At 41.9% G+C, this 17,934-nt stretch overlaps 1 protein-coding gene across 3 annotated transcripts in view; it reads right to left on the reverse strand.

Moving 5' to 3' along the window:
- Nucleotides 1-17,892, reverse strand: part of LOC117738995 — a 34,138-nt gene extending 16,246 nt beyond the window's left edge. Inside the window, exons 1-22 of one of the 3 annotated variants that reach the window (XM_034545216.1) lie at nt 17,772-17,892; nt 16,821-16,934; nt 15,891-16,050; nt 15,581-15,773; nt 14,874-14,945; nt 12,676-14,563; nt 12,473-12,565; nt 12,076-12,189; nt 11,080-11,236; nt 10,558-10,750; nt 9,748-9,819; nt 7,508-9,284; nt 6,960-7,049; nt 5,664-6,140; nt 4,700-4,770; nt 4,300-4,455; nt 3,741-3,901; nt 3,100-3,259; nt 2,803-3,006; nt 1,526-1,685; nt 837-904; nt 397-626 (exon numbers count right to left, since the gene is read on the reverse strand). In XM_034545216.1, the coding sequence (XP_034401107.1) occupies nt 397-626; nt 837-904; nt 1,526-1,685; nt 2,803-3,006; nt 3,100-3,259; nt 3,741-3,901; nt 4,300-4,455; nt 4,700-4,770; nt 5,664-6,140; nt 6,960-7,049; nt 7,508-9,284; nt 9,748-9,819; nt 10,558-10,750; nt 11,080-11,236; nt 12,076-12,189; nt 12,473-12,565; nt 12,676-14,563; nt 14,874-14,945; nt 15,581-15,773; nt 15,891-16,050; nt 16,821-16,929 (6,605 nt within the window). In that variant the 5' untranslated portion in view covers nt 16,930-16,934; nt 17,772-17,892. The other 2 variants (XM_034545218.1, XM_034545217.1) reach the window with 2 other exon arrangements.
- Nucleotides 17,893-17,934: the final 42 nt, after the last annotated feature.

The raw sequence follows: 17,934 nt of genomic DNA on the forward strand, positions 1-17,934 counted from the left end.
TTCAGGGACAGTCTTGAGGGGGTTAGCTCTGCTTGACCTGCAGCACTAATGTCTACTAAATCTGTGCCAAAAACACACGCAGATAGGTGATCTCAATGCTTGAGTTGTCCCAACCCAAAGATGTTCAGTTTATGATCACACAACACAAAGAAAAGATAATTCTAACAAATGAGAAACTGGAACAAGAGATGTTTTTTCTTTTTCTTAAAAAATGACCTAAAGGTGTAACCGATAGTAGTTGCAGATCACGATCCCCGTTGAGCTTCGTTAAATAATGTGAATGCAATGCATCTTGGGTTGCAAACACAGAAAACTAAAACAAACCGACCAATCAACTCACAAAAGGGAGACGGGTGACATACAGACGTGGAAAAGCACGGAACATCCTGGACTTACTGGAAGCAGTTGTAGCAGCTTTGGGTGATTGGCGTGATGTTGGGATGCTTCACCGAGAGGCACTGGACCGAGCAGAAAAGCTCCATGGTGCTCTTCGTCTGGTGAACTGTCTTTCCTCTCGCTATTTCCTTCCCACAGTTGCTGCAGACAACCTGCGACTCCGCTATGATGAGCTGCGGCCTGGCGTCCCATTCGGCGGCGGCAGGCGCATCGCTTTTCTTCACTTTCTCCTGTGGGGACGACGCACAGTTACAGTACAGGGACGTCTCGCTTCTCAGCTAGGCTCAAAGGAGACGAACGAGTCCAAGCGAATACCCAGAAGAAAGATCCATTAAAAAGGCATGAGGAAGAGAACATCATGTCCGCTGTATGGGGCTCTCCTGTGGAGCACATATAACTCGTAGACTTCGGTGTTTTCATTCACTGTAGGAAATACTCACAGCAGCCACTATTTGTATCGTTTGTGTGGCTCTCTTCTTCTTCGATTCATCTGTGGTCTCTCTCTCTGCTGAAGGAAGAAATCAGAAACGTGATTTAGGTAAACTACTACTTTAACATCTCCAATATGTAGCATTTATAAGCAATGTATTCACAAACGGTTTGTAACACCCACTAATTCAGCTGTAAGCACATAAAGTGTTCATCAATGTACAGCAATTGTCAACAATTGTAACTTGTGCTGTGAAGACAATTTGTATAATTACAACGGTGTCTAAATGCATTAATAAACACTTAAATCTGCTTAAAATTACAACATGGTGTGTTGAAAACCTTTTATTTATTATTTATATAAACTGCTGATAAAAGCCAAATAGAAGGGATTTAAGTGTTACAAGCAAGGGGAACATTTTCTCTTTGCTGTGTCAGACATCAGCATCTATTTTAAGGCCTATCAGATTGCACGATGAATGTAAATGAAAAAAAAAGAAATGTTTCAATGCCCCATTTGGCCGTGTCGTCTCTTATGTATTCGCAAAGGTGGGAAGACTCTGTTAAATGGTGTGCAGGCGGCAGGTATGATGTTTCAATACCAGCAGACCCCCCAAAAGAGGAGGACAGAGGGGAGTGAACACAGTAGCAGGGGAAAGAGGGAAAATTGCCATCTTGTTCAAACTGTTTGTCCCGGTACCTTGACGACCGTGTCCACCTGCGGGCCGCAGCATGTATGACTTCACGCAGGTTTTGGTGCAGAAGAGCTGCACCACGTTCTCGCCGCTTTTGAAATCCAACATGTCCGAAACCGGCAGAGAAGTGTGGCACATGGTGCACTGGTGGGGCGTCTTGATTTTCTGCACAACAACAGAAAAAAGACACAGAATGTCAGGGATGGTGCAGAAGATAAGACCGGACGAAGCGTGGGGATTGGATTAAATGCAGCGGACTTCCTGACCACCCAGCCATCCAGAGAGAAAGGGGGGGGGGGGGGGGGGGGGGGGGGGGGAAAGCACATTTTTTTAAGTTTTCAAGTAATGAGGATGAAATATCTTTGTTATTGTCAACAAACTCATTAAAAAGGCCAAAACCAATGATACATTTATATCATACTAACAAAGCAATGCTTGTGTAGCATCATCAGGAATATAATATAGCTTATTCCACTGCGTCAAAAAATATAATTGTTGTCCACTGGTTGACTTGTTCCTCCATTACAGTGAACAGTGTTGTTTATGCAGAGACGGCTCCACAGACGAATAATAGTGACGTCCGTTTCATCTCATGGGATATTTCTGTAGCATTGCCCTGAAATAAAAATATCCCTTTGAGCTGGATTTGTGGCAGGAAATATGCAGTAAGTGTGCTGTTATGAAATGCAGTGCCAGAAGTATTCAATACTGTTAAACATGATATACTATGTCAAATAATTTGAGCTTGAAGAGTCGTACCTAGTATTTATTAGGTATGTGATTGGTCTTGCCTTTTTACTGAGGAACAATTCATTTTGTGGTTTCGTTGCTTCGCTCAGTACCGAAAAGGTCAGGAATATTCAACCCTATTCCCATTTTGTTACTGTGCTGGTTATCATAATATCTATATATTAATATTATATCTAAATTTGTATACATATTTCCAGTTGTACGTTTCTGGTACATTGCTGGGGAATTAAGCAATAAACTGAACATGATTAAAATGTACAAACAGTCTACACAACAGGCTCAGGTTCATTACACCAATGAGCCCATCATCTCTACACCTTTAACTGGACTGTTGTCCATTCTGTCTGAAGCACACAGCACAGAGATTAAAGACTATGTAACCTTTTAAAGTCCCCTGTCCTTGGGCACTACATGATGATTTTGGACCTGTACTCTGTGTATACAATGTTTCGGCGCAGGTGTTGCCATAACCAAGCCGTACTGTTTTTCTGTCTTTACACCCTAAGTGACCATAATCTTTAGATTCCAGCACCTCTTTGAACTGGTCCAGACATTCCTGACTGCAGACGGTCTTGGCCTCCTCGAGCCCCAGCTTCAGCTTCAGCTTCAGCGGTTTGTGGCAAAAAGTGGAGCTGCAGTGCTCGCAGACGGCGATGTAGTCCCTGCGGAAGTCGCCCAGGCAGGAGTTGCCGCAGAATGTGTGGACGGCCTCGTTCAGAGTCAACTGGCACATGATCTGAGGAGGAGGAGGAGGAAGGGGCAGTGAGTGTGTCAAGTAGGTTATAGCTTGAACAGGTTTTGGTAAACATATCCGTTGTCTTTTGCTTACAGTGCAGGCTTTGTTGCACATGCTGCAGAGCCGTTGTGGCGTTTGGGTGGACACAGTGTTGGACTTAAAGGACAGCAGACAGGTCGGACTGCAGAAGTCCTTCATGGTCCCCTTAATGTCCACTGCAGCCATGATGAGGTCCAGAGGCTGCCATATCGCCCTGACAGCACAAGGAGAACACATTCAAAAAGGTTTTAGATACCGCAACACGACTTTACAAGGAGAGAGCGATAACGCTCAGTGTTGATAAAAATACGTTGGGTGAAAGTTCAAGATAAACAGGAAGGCCTCGTGTATTAACGATGATGAGGTTAGAAACTTCACATGTTTTCTGCCATTTTTTGTACAGGCTTCTTCCTTTTTTCTTACAGCCCATGTTAAAGATCTCTGGGTTCTTATCTTCCATTTATTTTTTACGTCATTATGCCATGTCACTGTATCCCATTGGCCACAACCGATTGGCTTCTTTGTTAATGCCCTGATGAAGATCTACCAAGGTGTAAACATGGCGGCTCTTTTAGTGATTCTGCCACTATAATAAAAAGCTTTTGAAGATTTATTTGTGCCTGGATTGCCTTCATGGTTTTCCTAATTACTTGCTGACTACTTCAAAAATAAAGATATGTTTTCCACAGGCTCACTTGAGACAGTGATGGCACGTCTTGGCGACTGGTTTGTTGATGGGGAACATTTCGAAAAGACAGTTTTTGGAGCAGAAGATGTCCGTAAATCCCTTCTTCTGGAAAGCCGTTTGGCCCTTCGTCATGCTCTTCTTGCAGTGGGAGCAGTTCATCTGCATCACCTGAAGATAGAAAACATGCATTACTTGATTCATCTTTGTTGGTCGGGTAAGGTTCGCACGCACACACGCACAGTCAAGCAATTGCCTGTTTCCCCCCCGATTTCTTCCGTTTTAGATTGAAAATTGCACATAAGAAGGCTACATAACTGAGAATAAAAACAATCCAATATATGTTTATCACTCAGAAAAATTTTAAATAAATCTTAAAAAGGTAACTACAACTTTATATTTATATAAAATGCTCGTTCAAAGAATGTTTGATAATCCTTTCAAATTTCAGATGGCATGACCTCAGACTGTTTAATCCTTTTACATTTTGTCATCCATACAACGTGACTTAATACTTGTATGAACGCAGTGTTCACTTGATGAACAGCACCTTCTTTGTGTTCCCTCACCTTTGCGTCGCTTGGCTTGTCTTTGACTTTTGTGACTCTTGAGGATATTCGACGCTGGCTGCTGTCGTCTTGGATGGACGGATCTTTCCCCGGCGACCTGACGGAGTTACACTCAGACGATAACTGGGAATCGTGGACCGGAGCCTTAAACTTTTCCTGGGTGAAAAAAAAAAACAACGACAACATTGACACTTAGGAAATAAATGTGACGGTTGTTTCGCATTTTAAATTTCTGGTCTTTTTTATAAATGAAAAATAGAAAAATAGAAATGAGCATTGTCTCATCAGCCATTATGACGCATGAGAGGGTTATGGTTGCCAAAAATGTGAATATTTTTTAAAAAGTTCCAGTTTTATTTTTTTACTGGTTTGGGAATTTGATGGAAAATGGGATACTCACAATGTCCAGTTTGGGGATTAATATCTTCACTTCTTTCATTCCAGTCACTGCAGCTGATAATTTGTTCTTTTCTAGAAATAATTAAATATGGGTGTATAAACACATTTTTGTTATGCAGGTCAAATGCTATACTGTTGGATGGATTGTAATGCAGTTCTATACAGGCATTCATGATCCCCAGAGGAAGAACCAGACTTTTTCTCATCATCTCTCAATGACTCTCTGATGGATTGCTGTGAAATTGGCTTCAGACGTTCAAGACCCCATGAGGATGAATTCTAAAGACCTCCGTAAGACTGTTAGCGTCGTTCAGAATTGTCTGCATGGGAAGAAGAGCCTTTGGAAGAATTCAGCCAACAACTTCTCTCGTTCTGGTAGATTTATTTCTCTGATCACAAGCAAAGCATAAGGGCTGAGATGCCAGGGGAGTCACAACAACTCTGCCCTAGAACCGGAAAACCTGGCCTGAAAAAAAAAACCCGGACAGATTTCGTCACAGGTTTGTATGCATCATCCCAACTTCTAATTGGTGCTGAACTATCAAGGAGGGGGATAATTCCATCTCCTCCTCTCTCTTCACAGAACTGAGCTCTGCAAGGCCAGTCCACGTCTTGGTTAGACTATTCGATGACATATGGGTGTGTTGTGAGAAGGCGCTATCTATTCTCGAGAAGCAGACATTCCCAGACACAAATCTCATCTTCTATTTGTTATTCTGAACTGGAGTAGCCTGACAAAAGCATAACATTATAACAATATATAAGCATTTATATTATCAAGACCCAGACGTTTTCCTGTAGCACCACTAATTGGTCAAAATGTAAACTTATTTTTGACATAATCTAGATGGATTGGCACACAATTCTGCTGACTTTCGTGTTTCCCAGATGACTTTAATGATCCGACCTTCCTCTGGAACCACCAGATTTATTTAACCTATATTTGAGCAATCAGAGGAACTCACCTCCTTTCTTTTGATCTTCTTTGTCCACACTGTTCGCTGTGTCGATGTCCATGGTCTCTTCGAGGTCTGCAACACTGGGGCGCTTGTTGTCCTGCTCCGTCACATCCGGTGTCAGAGGCGTTGCTGCTGAACCGCTTGGGTCACCATCTTCTTCATTTCCCTCATTTCTGACATCCTCATCTGTGTCCATGTCAAAGTCCACATTCATGTCTTCATCGTCATCACTGAAGGAAATGTTTGTCTCGTCTTCGTTGCCACGAGTCACCGCTCCCTCAGGTGTGTTGACGGCACGGTTCGAAGGCGTTTCCTCCGACCCGTCGTCCTTCTCGGAGGTCGGCTCTTCATTTTTCTCATCCTCATCCAGCCCAGATGCCTCACTCTCTTGCCTCTTTCTCCGGCCTCGGCGACATTTCTCAGAGAAAGACGCTCGAGGGTTTCTTTTGGTAACCGAAAAGGAGCCTTTTGTGACGGGAGAACCTCGAGGAGAAACAGGTAGAGCCATGTGAGAAGAGAATCAAAGCTGTCATTTATTTCTTATCACTGCATTTCAGCCAGAGAAGTCAAACATTTACCTGTCCATTTGGTTCTATTGTGGTTCTTTTAAATCCATAATCATATTTTTTCAATGTTCACCAGGTGGCAGATGAATTTGCCTCTCAGTAAGTTTAACACGGCTAAAATTATAAGTGCTCCAGACAAAAGTATCTTCGTTAAATGATCTATATGTCATGGCCTTGACATGGAGTTTTGTTGTTGTTGAGTAAAGCATTTATTAAATAAGATGAATACATTATGTTACTCTGCTGTATGCTGTGTTCTCTTCAACCAATAACTGGCCGCACTTGGCCCTTTTGTTGCTTGCAGCGTGAACATAGCATTAGTGTCATAGAGAGAACAGTATTCCTTGTATGTTGCATAATAATTGTACATCTAAGGAAAATACACTCCAAAACATTGTTCAAAAACAAATGTCGGTGGTGCTTCTTTAATGGTGAATCTCTCATTCCTGTTGTTAATGGAATTACATGGATTTTAAGGGTGAATAAAACCAAATCCATTGTTCACACTTCTGTATCGGTTTCAAAATCCCTTTTTTGAAAGTAAAAAAGCATCAGAACACCTTGTTTAGATATGTTTTTTAAACTCTCAGATGGTCACGGAGGATAATCTTGTGCCAGTGGAGGAAAATGTAGTAATGCTTATTACCAGCTTCAATGCCACTGAACATGTCTGCATGTAAAACGTCTCTGCAAGACTACTACAACACAGGTCATTGAGTAGTAGGAGAGTACATACTGCTCATCAGAGAGCTTTCGGATTCTTCATTGTCCTCCTCGGCATCACATTTCACAGGGGTGTCCTGCTCAACATCCGGCTCCAATTCATCTTCAAAGGAAAGCAAGATATGAAAACATTTACGGCACCCATAGGACACAGTGATGTGGTTTCAATCAACTTAGACAGCAACACAACAACCTGTATAATTAATTTTATGCAAATTGAATAATTCAGTTTAGATAGATCAATTCATTGGCCTTTTGTCTACTAAAACTTACATGTTCAGGTTAGACCATTTTAGTTGTACATTGACATTCTCTGCCAAAGAAACACAGAAATGTGCCAAAAAGAGGCAGAGAAGAAGAAGAAGAAGGCCGCTGGCAAACATGGATGTAAACAACGCAAGTTCCGATATGTAAAAGAAAAAGAAAAGAAAGCGCCGCAACCGTTTTGTGGAAGAATAAGCAGTCAAAATGTTTGTTGCATTTTCCGAGTAACTCTCAATGCAAACTTTTTTGTTTAAAAAATAAAGTAAGAGAATTCCACACCTTTAACTGAACACTCACCTGGAATCTCAATTTCCTCAAGAGATTTCCCTTCGAACCTTTCGAGAGATCCATCCTCCAGCGCTGACAGCAGCTCTGAGATTTTCGCAATGTCGCCAGCCGCCTCTGGAGTCCGATAATACTCCCTGTCGGTCGGAATGTCCCGCCCCAAAAGCTTGGCCAGCTGATCGAGCTCGTCGCCCGTGAGGCCGAGAATCTGGAAAAGTCTTGCAATGTGCTTGTGGAAATACACAGAGCGCAGGGTCGCCTTGTTCTTCGCACCGCAGCGAGTCGCGTACGTGAGGGTGCACCGCTGTCCTTGGTAGAAGCTTGTGCACGGCGCCTCCGGGATCCCGAATAAGAAGGGGTTGTTTTCATGCACGCCGCATGCTCCTCTCTTGTTCACAAGCAGCGTTATGGCAGCGAGCAGCTCAGGGGTCAACGTAACGGAAACCTTTTTGCCCCTGTTGCTCACGAGGTTGACCCTCACTGTGGGCTTGGAAAGGATTTGCTCGAACTGCGACCGGCTGACGGCAGTGTCCTCCTCAAGCTCGGCCTCTTTGAACGACTCGAGCGTTGTGCGTGAAACTTGGGCCAAGTTTTTGTTCAAGACAGACACCTGCGCAACGGTCACCCTGAGAAGCGCACTGTAGACCGGAGGGCTTTCGTACAGCGTCAGACTTTCTACTGCCGAAGCTGCGGTCTTCTCCATGCACTGATGGAAAAGCTGCACATCGTGTATGAACGGTACGGTTGGCGCGTTGCCCTTCGATACTGGCGGACAGACATAGCTCCATTCTTTCGCACACGACTTCATGAATGCATCCGCATCATTTATCGTCTTGCTGCCGGCGTTCTCTCTCCAAGCTCTGGCAAAGTTGATCTCGCCGATTTTCTTGAGCGAATTCCACAAAGTCTTTAGGAAGCTTGGTCTCTTGTAGGACTTTGTCTCCTCGTTTAAGCCAGCAAGCTCTCTCACGGCTTCGACAACTTTGCTGAAGTTTTCGAGTTTCACGGCGTCTTCGAAGCTACATATCGACTTCTCCTTTAACGCCAACAGGAGCCGTCCCATATGCCTCAGCTTGAGTTTGATCCATTCCAATTTGTTTGCTTTTCTCTCTTTCCTGGGGTACATGCAATGTGCCAGCCGCAGTAACAAGGAGTCATTCAAGACCTTGGATGAAATCTCATCTTTCTTCAGTGTGTTTAACATCGTCCTCACATTCAGTGAGAGGTTTTGGGGGTTTGACTCCGCAGCAGCAACCAGAATTAAGGCTCTAGTATTCACTGATTGAGGTTTGCAGAGTTTCCTAGTAGGACACCTCTTCATGTGTCGCCACATTTCCTTACGATTGAACATGTTTTTACAATACAGACAAGACGCAAATGCTTTTGCAGTGGCGAGAGTGTTTGGGTTTTTTCTTTTCACTTTCAGCTCTCCGCAGCGAGTCTGCAAAACCTCTTGATTGTGCAGGTTATTTCCCCTGCTTCGTAACATCTCCAGCTGCCCTTTTCGCTCTTTAGAGTTCTTGCGTAGCTTCAATACCCTAGCGATATCGGGCTCTTCCATTCTATGGGTGAATAGGTGACGGGAAATTTTTGTCTGAGCTACCCCGCAAACGTAACAGTAGTTTTTGTTGGTGAGGTAGGGGTCTTTAACCTCTTCATCAGAGGTAGAGTCATCAGGAGTGTAGTCAGACTCGTAATCCTGCTGGATGCATGAGGCGTCGTTGGGCTGTTGCTCAAGCCCCAGCTCGTCGTTGCCACTTCCAGAAGGTACGTAGTCTTCATCATCATCCTGCAATTATGAAAAAATCAAACACAAGCCAATGCTTAATTAGTAAACTTCCCAGGTAGGCCATACTGCAGCAGTTTCTAAACTTGCAGACATGCCACGCCGCCAGAAACATCTCTAAGTGCCCAGATTCTAGACATTAACATCCGAGTTCTGATAAGTTAGTTAATATCGGCATCGAGGAAAACAATCCCCAAAAGCATGATAACAATCTTCACCAGCATTGGAAACTTGCAGTCGAAAACACGAGCACCCAAAAACAAACATTACGTTGGGATTGGCAGATCAAAAAATAAGTGCACTTTTGTTTTTAAGAAAATCTTAATTGCGAAAGAAAAATGGAAAGAAATGATTTGCTGCAGCTACAATGGAGACAGCAGTGACGTCATAAAGGGTACAGAGTTCTTACAGAACAGTCATGCCTAACCCTCTAACACCACCAAGGTAAACACAATAAAACACTTACACGTTCATGCTCCGGTAAAAATGCAGCGGCATTTAGGTCTCCTTGTGATGCATTCAGTTCCTCACTGGGTTCCTGAAAAGGTTATGGAGCCATCAGAAAAACTCAACAAGATGTTTTTAAATGTACTGCAAGTTCATTACTGCACCCTGCACTGATGAGAAACATTATTTTCATCACCGTAACAGTTTATTAGGTACACCTATACACTCTAATAGAGTTCTATGGTATATCCTACTCTGGCAAAGCACATGCTCAGTTTTTGTTGACAATACTTTATATTTTTTCTAGCATCATTAATGATGTGCTGTATTGCAGCTATTCTGAAGCTTGAGATCGCCATCTAGTGAGTTGTGAAGATACTGCCAAATGAATAGATTGAATTAAGACTACTTTTTTAAATAAGCTAGCAATTTTCTCAAGAATTCACAAAAACAATGTTTAGCCACAAAGCGTGTGGTGAGGAAATATGACCCTGAATACATTTGGATTCATAACGGCAGGCAATGATGGGTATGGGTAAGCAGAATATTCATACTGGTCATTCAAGCTGACAGAGGCATAAAACATTTACATCCAAGTTTATGTTTTCTGCAAGTTAAGGCTTGAGGGCTTTATGTTGTCCTGGACATCATAACATTGAGATCATTTTATAATATTTTTTCATAAACAGAGGAGGGCAGAAAAGTAAAAACATTTGTAGACATGTCTGCAATAGTTGAATACTTGAATAATTCATGACATATTCGACAAATACCCTTTTGTCAAAAACAGGGCACAGAATATAGATATACTGTATTTTTTCTTACTTACCCCTGAGCGCCACGGATAAGCGGAGTCCCCGTAGTTGTAAGTGATCTCCTCGCCTGGAGATATTTCTGTCGAAGCAAAAAGGCACAAGTGTGGTTTCCCCTCATAGACAACTTTCTTCATCTCACAGTTGGGACTTATGTGATTATCATTTACAAGTCGTCCAAGGGTCTCGTCATCGTTCGCAGCATCAATGCTGCAGACAAAAATCACACTGAGGTTGATGGTGGTGACAGATTGTTCGATATTTAGCAATTCAGTCGAGGCATGGCAACACACACCTGCTGTACTCATTGTACAATGTTATAGGGTGGTGAACATTTTGACTTGGTGACATCAATCTTACTGTAAAGTTTTCCCACGAACAAAAGTCAATATCGGTCATTTAAAAACAATTCCCCTCCAGCGTCATCTAAAAATCTGCACATGCAATGTCAATTGTCTGAATAAGTGCACTTAAATGTCTTAACATCTTAAATGTCTAATTGATGCTACTATCAATACAAAAAGAAGAGGCAAACTCACCGCCAGCTTGTTCCATTCCACAAGAAGTCAAACAAATAGTTGTTCAGAGTGTCGCAATACTTTTTTCTCCTGGTTTCTTTGAGAGAGTAGATGTTCCCTTGATACTCAACAACAAAGGTGGACGCTTCAATGGATTCATTGGTAAACACACCTCTCCCTATAAGAGCAAGAATAAAAATACAATCCAATTATTGAGCAACCATTGATAGCTCTTGATCTCGTGCACATGTCTCTCAGGCTGTGTTTACATTTACATAAATAACCCCTGTATGTGGGTTATCCTGGTTATGATCATTAATTGTGGACTACATGATGTTTAAATGAGCACAGAGAAATTGGGTTGTTCAAATCCCCGTTTTTACACAAGTACGAGTAACCCGGGTTACTCATTACTGCGCAGGCGCTGTGATGTTTGCAAAAATAAATGCCATTGCAGGATTCCAGCTAGCATATTCAGGTTAACGGGAGAAGGACTTCTCCTGGTTTCTGAAAACAGGATATGGTGTTCACGGATAATTAATCCATCCATCCATCCATTATCACCCGCTTATCCGGGGTCGGGTCGCGGTGGCAGCAGGTTCAGTAGGCCGACCCAGGCCTCCCTCTCACCCGCAACACTTTCCAGCTCATTCTGGGGGATCCCGAGGCGTTCCAAGGCCAGCCGGGAGATATAATCCCTCCAGCGTGTCCTCGGTCTTCCCCGGGGCCTCCTACCAGTTGGACGTGCCCGGAAAACCTCTAATGGGAGGCGTCCAGGAGGCATCCTGACTAGATGCCCGAACCACCTCAGCTGACTCCTTTCGACACGAAGGAGCAGCGACTCGACTCCAAGCTCCCCCCTGATATCCGAGCTCCTTACCCTATCTCTAAGGCTGAGCCCGGCCACCCTACGGAGGAAGCTCATTTCAGCCACTTGTATCCGAGCGGATAATTAATGTCCATGTAAAATCCCTGAGACTACCTGTTTCGTTAAGTAACAGAATTAAAGAGACAGACCTTTAAAGGGGTCCATCAACCTTTTCTCCAGGAAGGGTTTGTCTCGGCGAGCCTTTATGTGCTCCACGGCATCCTGCTCAGGAGTCAGTTGCAAGCCGTGTTGTTCCACAGCATCTGGAACAGTTATCCAAATTTAAAGCATTAACAAGGCTAACATTGGTATTAGACACACATCCTGTTTTTATTTTGTAAAACTGAGGACTTTGTTCAAGTTGTGTTGAACCAACCAGTTTAGTTTAGTCAGTAAGTATGGTTCCTAACTTCCTAACTGCCATTTATTCGAATGCATTTGTATTATCTCATCCTGTTTCTTTAATTAATGTCATTTCATTCCAGTAATAAATATCAGCCTCTGCAAAGGAATGTTTTCTAAATAAAAATATTACAGATAACATACCACTCTGCTGAAGTAAAAGATCTGATTCTTCATTGTCCTCCTCAGCATTACAGTTTTCAGGGTTGCCCTGCTCCACATCTGGCTCCAATTCATCTTAAATGAAAAGAAAGATAACGTGTGTGTTCATTTGTAGTCTAAGAAGAAATGTTCTCTTTTTAACAAGAACTGTCTGGTTGGACACATGTATTACACTAGCCACGTACCCTCAATCTCCATTTCCTCCAGAGAGTTTCCTTTGAATTTTTCAAGAGAGCCCTTTTCCATTGCCAGGAGAAGTTTCGATATTTTGGCAAGTTCGACAGCTGCCTCTGGCAGCCGATAATAGTCCCTGTCAGCCCGAATGTCATGGCCCAACAGTTTAGCAAGGTGATCGAGCTCGTCGTTCTCCAGGTTGAGAATCTGGAAGACTCTTGCGATGTGCTTGTGGAGATGCATTGGCCTGAAATGCTCTGGGTTCTTTGCGTGACACAGACTAGAAAAAGCCCTGATGCATTTTACTCCGTGGAAGAGGCTCGTGGGCGACGAGTTGGGCTTTGCGAACAAGAAAGGGTTGTCTTTGTGTACGCCACATGCTTCTCTCTTGCTCATGAGCAGAGTAATTCCGCCGACAAGTTCAGAGGTCAGCAGGACAGCAACGTTTTGGCCGGACCGGCTCTGAATATTTATCCTGATGAAGTGCTTGGACAACACTTGGGTGGAGTCTTCTCTCTGCTGGAATGTCTTTAGTGTCATTTTGGAGACCTCCGATGCACATTTGCTTAGGACCGACACTTGTGCAAGAGTCACTCTGCAAAGTGCATTGTAGACCTCCGGGTTTTCATGCTTCTCCAGGCCTTTGATGGCAGAAGCGGATGTTGTTTCCAGGTAGCTGTAGAACGCCTGAATATCACGCGTGAACGGTATGGTGGACGGGTTGCTTAATTTTCGTCCTGAGAGGGAGACGAGCTGTGACCATTCTCTGTCACAAAGTTTCATGAACGTCTTTGTGTCCCTCATCATCTCGTCACTGACGTCGACTCCGGTGAGGACGATTCCGCACATTTTCTTCAGTGAATGTCCCAACTTCAAAGCCAAACTGGGCTTGCAGTAGCTCTGCATCTTTTCATTGAAACCGGTGACATCTTTGACTGCCTCAACTATCTTGTAGAAGTTGTTGGATCTGATAGCATCTTTGATGCTAAATATTGACTTTTTGTGCAGTGCTAACAGAAGCCTTCCCATTTCTCGCAGCTGCTGTCTGATGTACTCTTGTTTGCTCGGATGATTTTCATACTTATTGCATAGGTACAAGCACAGCTGCATTAGAAGGAAATCATTTTGGACCGCAGATGATATCGCATCTGGTTTCATACTTAAGAGCATCTTCCACACGGCGGGCGGAAGTCTTTCACAAAATGGTGACTCTGCAAGAGCAATCTCGCTTAAGACTCTTGTCTTTTTGCCCGTTGCAGTGTTTGACGTTTTCTTAGAAGGACATCTGGACACATGCCTCCACATCTCCTGACGTCTAAACATGCCTTTACAATATAGACAGTGCACATATGATTTAGCACTGATCGCCATGACTTTTGGTCGCCTCTTCACTTTTAAGTCTCCGCTGTTGTTCTTCAACACCTCTAGATTATGTTGGTAATTTCCCCTGTTACGAAATTCGTTAATTAACCTTTTTCGTTCCTTGGAGGCTTTGGGTAATGCCAAGGCTTCTGCGATTTCAGGCGCTTCCTCAGAATGCCTTAAAAGATGACGAATAACTTTAGAAAAACTTTTCCCGCAAATGTAACAATAATTTTTAGAGCTAGAAGTGCCTTTGGGTTTTCGTGTGGCCTTGCTGGGTCTGTATTCTTCATCAGTTCCTGAAGCAGCCTTGTCTTCCCGCTGGGTGTGTGAGGCATCGTCTGGTTGCTGCATAAAGGTCTCCGTCATCTCTTTAGAAGAGCAGAAATCTGCCAAAGGTGAATTGTCCCTGAAGTCCATTTGACTGTTGATATTGATTAAACCGTAATTGCCATGACTTGCTCCACTGTCAGGTACTTCCTTGTCGTCATCATCAGCGCAGGAATTTTTAAAGCTGGAAGGTGACGAGTACTCACACTGAAAATACAGTACCGAAATTTTTTTTTTAAAACATACAGTACATAACTTTATACACACAGAACTAGAATTATCACTGATGTCAGTCCAAAATCTCAACACTTGACATTTGTCATAACTAGCATATGAATTCAAAAAAGGTGTCGTCAGGTCACAGTGACCTTTGACCTCCAAGATCTAATCAGCACATCCTTGAGTCCAAGTGGTTGTTTGTGCCAAATGTATGGAGTGTGTATATGTTGCTAATACAGCAGTACAGTCTCATTTGCTGCAGTGGCTCGACAGTCAGTGTAAATGGTCTTTTACATACCCTTACAGTCCTTGGTGTTGATGCAGTAGCATAAAAGTCTGAGTATGAAGTACTGGTTCCATCAAAGGACGTCTGTAAGTCAAATGAAACAAAAAAAGTTATGAAAATGTGACGCTTGGATCATTCTGCATAGCAAACTGCAAATCTGAGTGAGTTTAAGAATTATTATATTATATTGCCTCGATTAAAATGTACTCTGTTGGCGGTAACAGTTCAACATCAAATAAAAAATAACTACATTTATTTATCACATGAATTAATATAGAACTAAATATAATAAAAACGTGGAATTGTCGATCATCCGATCTTTCCTATTTTAAAAATTCTGTTTTTTAATAATTAAATGTTATTTCATCCTGATGCATTTCATTTGTGTCATTCTAGAAATTAATGTTTTAAGATGCACACTATTTGCATCAAATACCATTTTATTTTCATGTGGAAGGATGATTAAGTTATAATAGTTCCCCTGCAGTGACGAGTGGCAATGAGTTGCCAGTATAGCTACAGCCAGTCTTGATTTTACGACTGACTTTAAAATACAGAGCGGTAGACCTGGTAACTGTCTAATGTCAAACCTTACATCGAACACATTTCATATACACTCAGTTTCCAGTTTATTATATTTGATATATTATAAAATAGGCAAGTGACTAATTCAAATACCAAAATCAAAAGCAAGGCTCCTTCTTCTCACGACAACTTACCCTTGAGCGCCACGGGTAAGCTGCGTCCCCGTAGTTGTAAGTAATCTCCTCGCCAGGAAATATTTCTGTCACTGCAAACAGGCACAAGTGTGGTTTTCCCTTATAGACCATTGTCTTCATTTCACAGTTGGGACTTATGTGATTGTCATTCACGAGTCGTCCAAGGGCCCTGTCCTCCTTTGAGGCATCAACACTGCAAACAAAACACAATTGACGACATAAAAGCTCTCTTAAAATGACTACAGTTTATTAACACAATGTTTTTTAAGAAAACAACTTGGTGAAGTGCAGAGAACCTGACTAAACTTACCACCACTGTGCTCCTTCCCATGAAAACTCAAACAAATACTTGTTAAGAGTATAACTACATTCCGTTGTAGGCATTGTGTCTTTATGAAAAAAGACATTCCCCCGATATTCAACAACAAATGTGGATGGTTCAATGGCCTTGTGGGTGAACAATCCTCTCCCTAGAAAAACAAAAAATAACATGAATATATTATTCCAGTGTAATGACTAATTTGCATAATTATTGCACTAATTTGATTTATTTCTACATATATTGAAAAATTACCGGATAACACAATAAAGTTTACGGATAACTTCCATTGTGGTCCTCTTTCCAGAAGCCAAAGATAGCAATACAAAAAGGTTCCAAATAATCACATAAGCTACATTAACAAAAACAATACATATTTACATATACAGCTACACAGCAAGGTAAAAGCCCACATATACATAAATATACTAGATTGCATTACACTCTCCCGCTGCCATGTACCATGGTCCTTGTTTTACTCAACAAACAAATCCCAATAAAAAATATATTGGGAGACCAATATCCTCTTGGCCCTCAAAATAAACAATACAAAATACTTCCTTGTTTACCTCTTGTTATTGTACATTTTCCTAGAATGGCTTAAAGGACAGTATTATACCTATTAACAAATAAAAATGTGTATATGGTCATATACATTTAATTGGACCATAGTCTATGAATACCACTGCATGTCTCATTCCGAGTAAATCTATAAAAACATTAAATAACTTCAACTATCAATAAACACTAATGTTTCGCTTTGTAAATTGTCACTGGAAGACTGTTTCACTCCAAACTCTCCCTCTTACAAAGCAGTTAATGGGTTTTTTAATCGTTCACATCTTCATATCAGAAAAAGGGCCTGACCTGTCAAGTAATGCCAGATATCCCTTCATTGTCTGCCATCAGAAATGTACTTACCTTTAAAGGAGTCTATAAATCTTTCCTTCAGAAAGTGTTTGTCTCTACAAGCAAGTATGTGCTCCAGGGCATCTTGCTCTGGAGTCAGTTGCCTCCTCTGCTTCTCCATGACAGCTAGAACATTTCCACAAGATACTGAATTAGTTTGGGTGGTATGAGATCTGCTGAGCACTCCATGTTCAAACTCTTTGGAAATATATAGCCGAAAATGTTCCGTTTTTGCTGAATGTACTTGCTGATCTACATGTACCACACTGCTTTAATATGATAATTAGCCAACAAAGACACCTTGGAGCTGTTTGGAGGTTTGTTTGCATATATAAAACACTGTGAGAAAAATAACTATTAGGTTTGTGATGAATAGAAAGGTTTGAGTAATACAACGACAAAATAAGATGAAAGTACATCACTGAGGCAGCAAAAGCTCACTACATTTATTTCCTGAAGTGTCTTTTTTGTGCTGCCAACCCTCTCACGTATAAAACTCTTATTTTGCCTGTTTATCATCAATAGAATGTCCAGATTACATTGTTCTCCTTATTACCATTACAGAGGCTTACAGAAGATTTGTAAGAACAGAAATTAAGTAAAATGTACCTCTCTATTGTCAGGAAAGACATGTCAAATAAAATAATATTCCCTATCTGCTGTGTGTACTTAAGAAACTTCATGTGGGCATAAATAGATATTAGTGCAACTATGAACAAAGGAAATAAAATTCCTGGCTGTGTTGGCTGTAATATGTCTAATTGTCTTTCTATTAAACCAGTTGTCTTAAGATAAAGTTGTATCTGACTGTTGTTTACTTTCTAGTGTACACATGCTTTTCTAGCATGCTAACACTAACTAGCAAGTGGTAAGTAAGCTAGCAGTGGTTTGACAACACTTTGCCAACTGCTTTTGACTTAAATACATGTCCTTCCAGTAAATATATATTTTAACCGCGTTTACCTTTACATTAATGTCCCAAAGAAGCAAGGAGGACTGCAGTTATAGCTAGATGGGAGCCATATTTTCTTTCTGTATTCTTTCCAGAAACCCCGTGAAGACGAGGCTGCGATATATTTGGCGAGTGACGGTAACTCCAGCCAATCAATGTACGAACGTCACTGAC

The sequence above is a fragment of the Cyclopterus lumpus genome, chromosome 11, assembly GCF_009769545.1.
Source record: "Cyclopterus lumpus isolate fCycLum1 chromosome 11, fCycLum1.pri, whole genome shotgun sequence".
Lineage (NCBI taxonomy): Eukaryota > Metazoa > Chordata > Actinopteri > Perciformes > Cyclopteridae > Cyclopterus > Cyclopterus lumpus.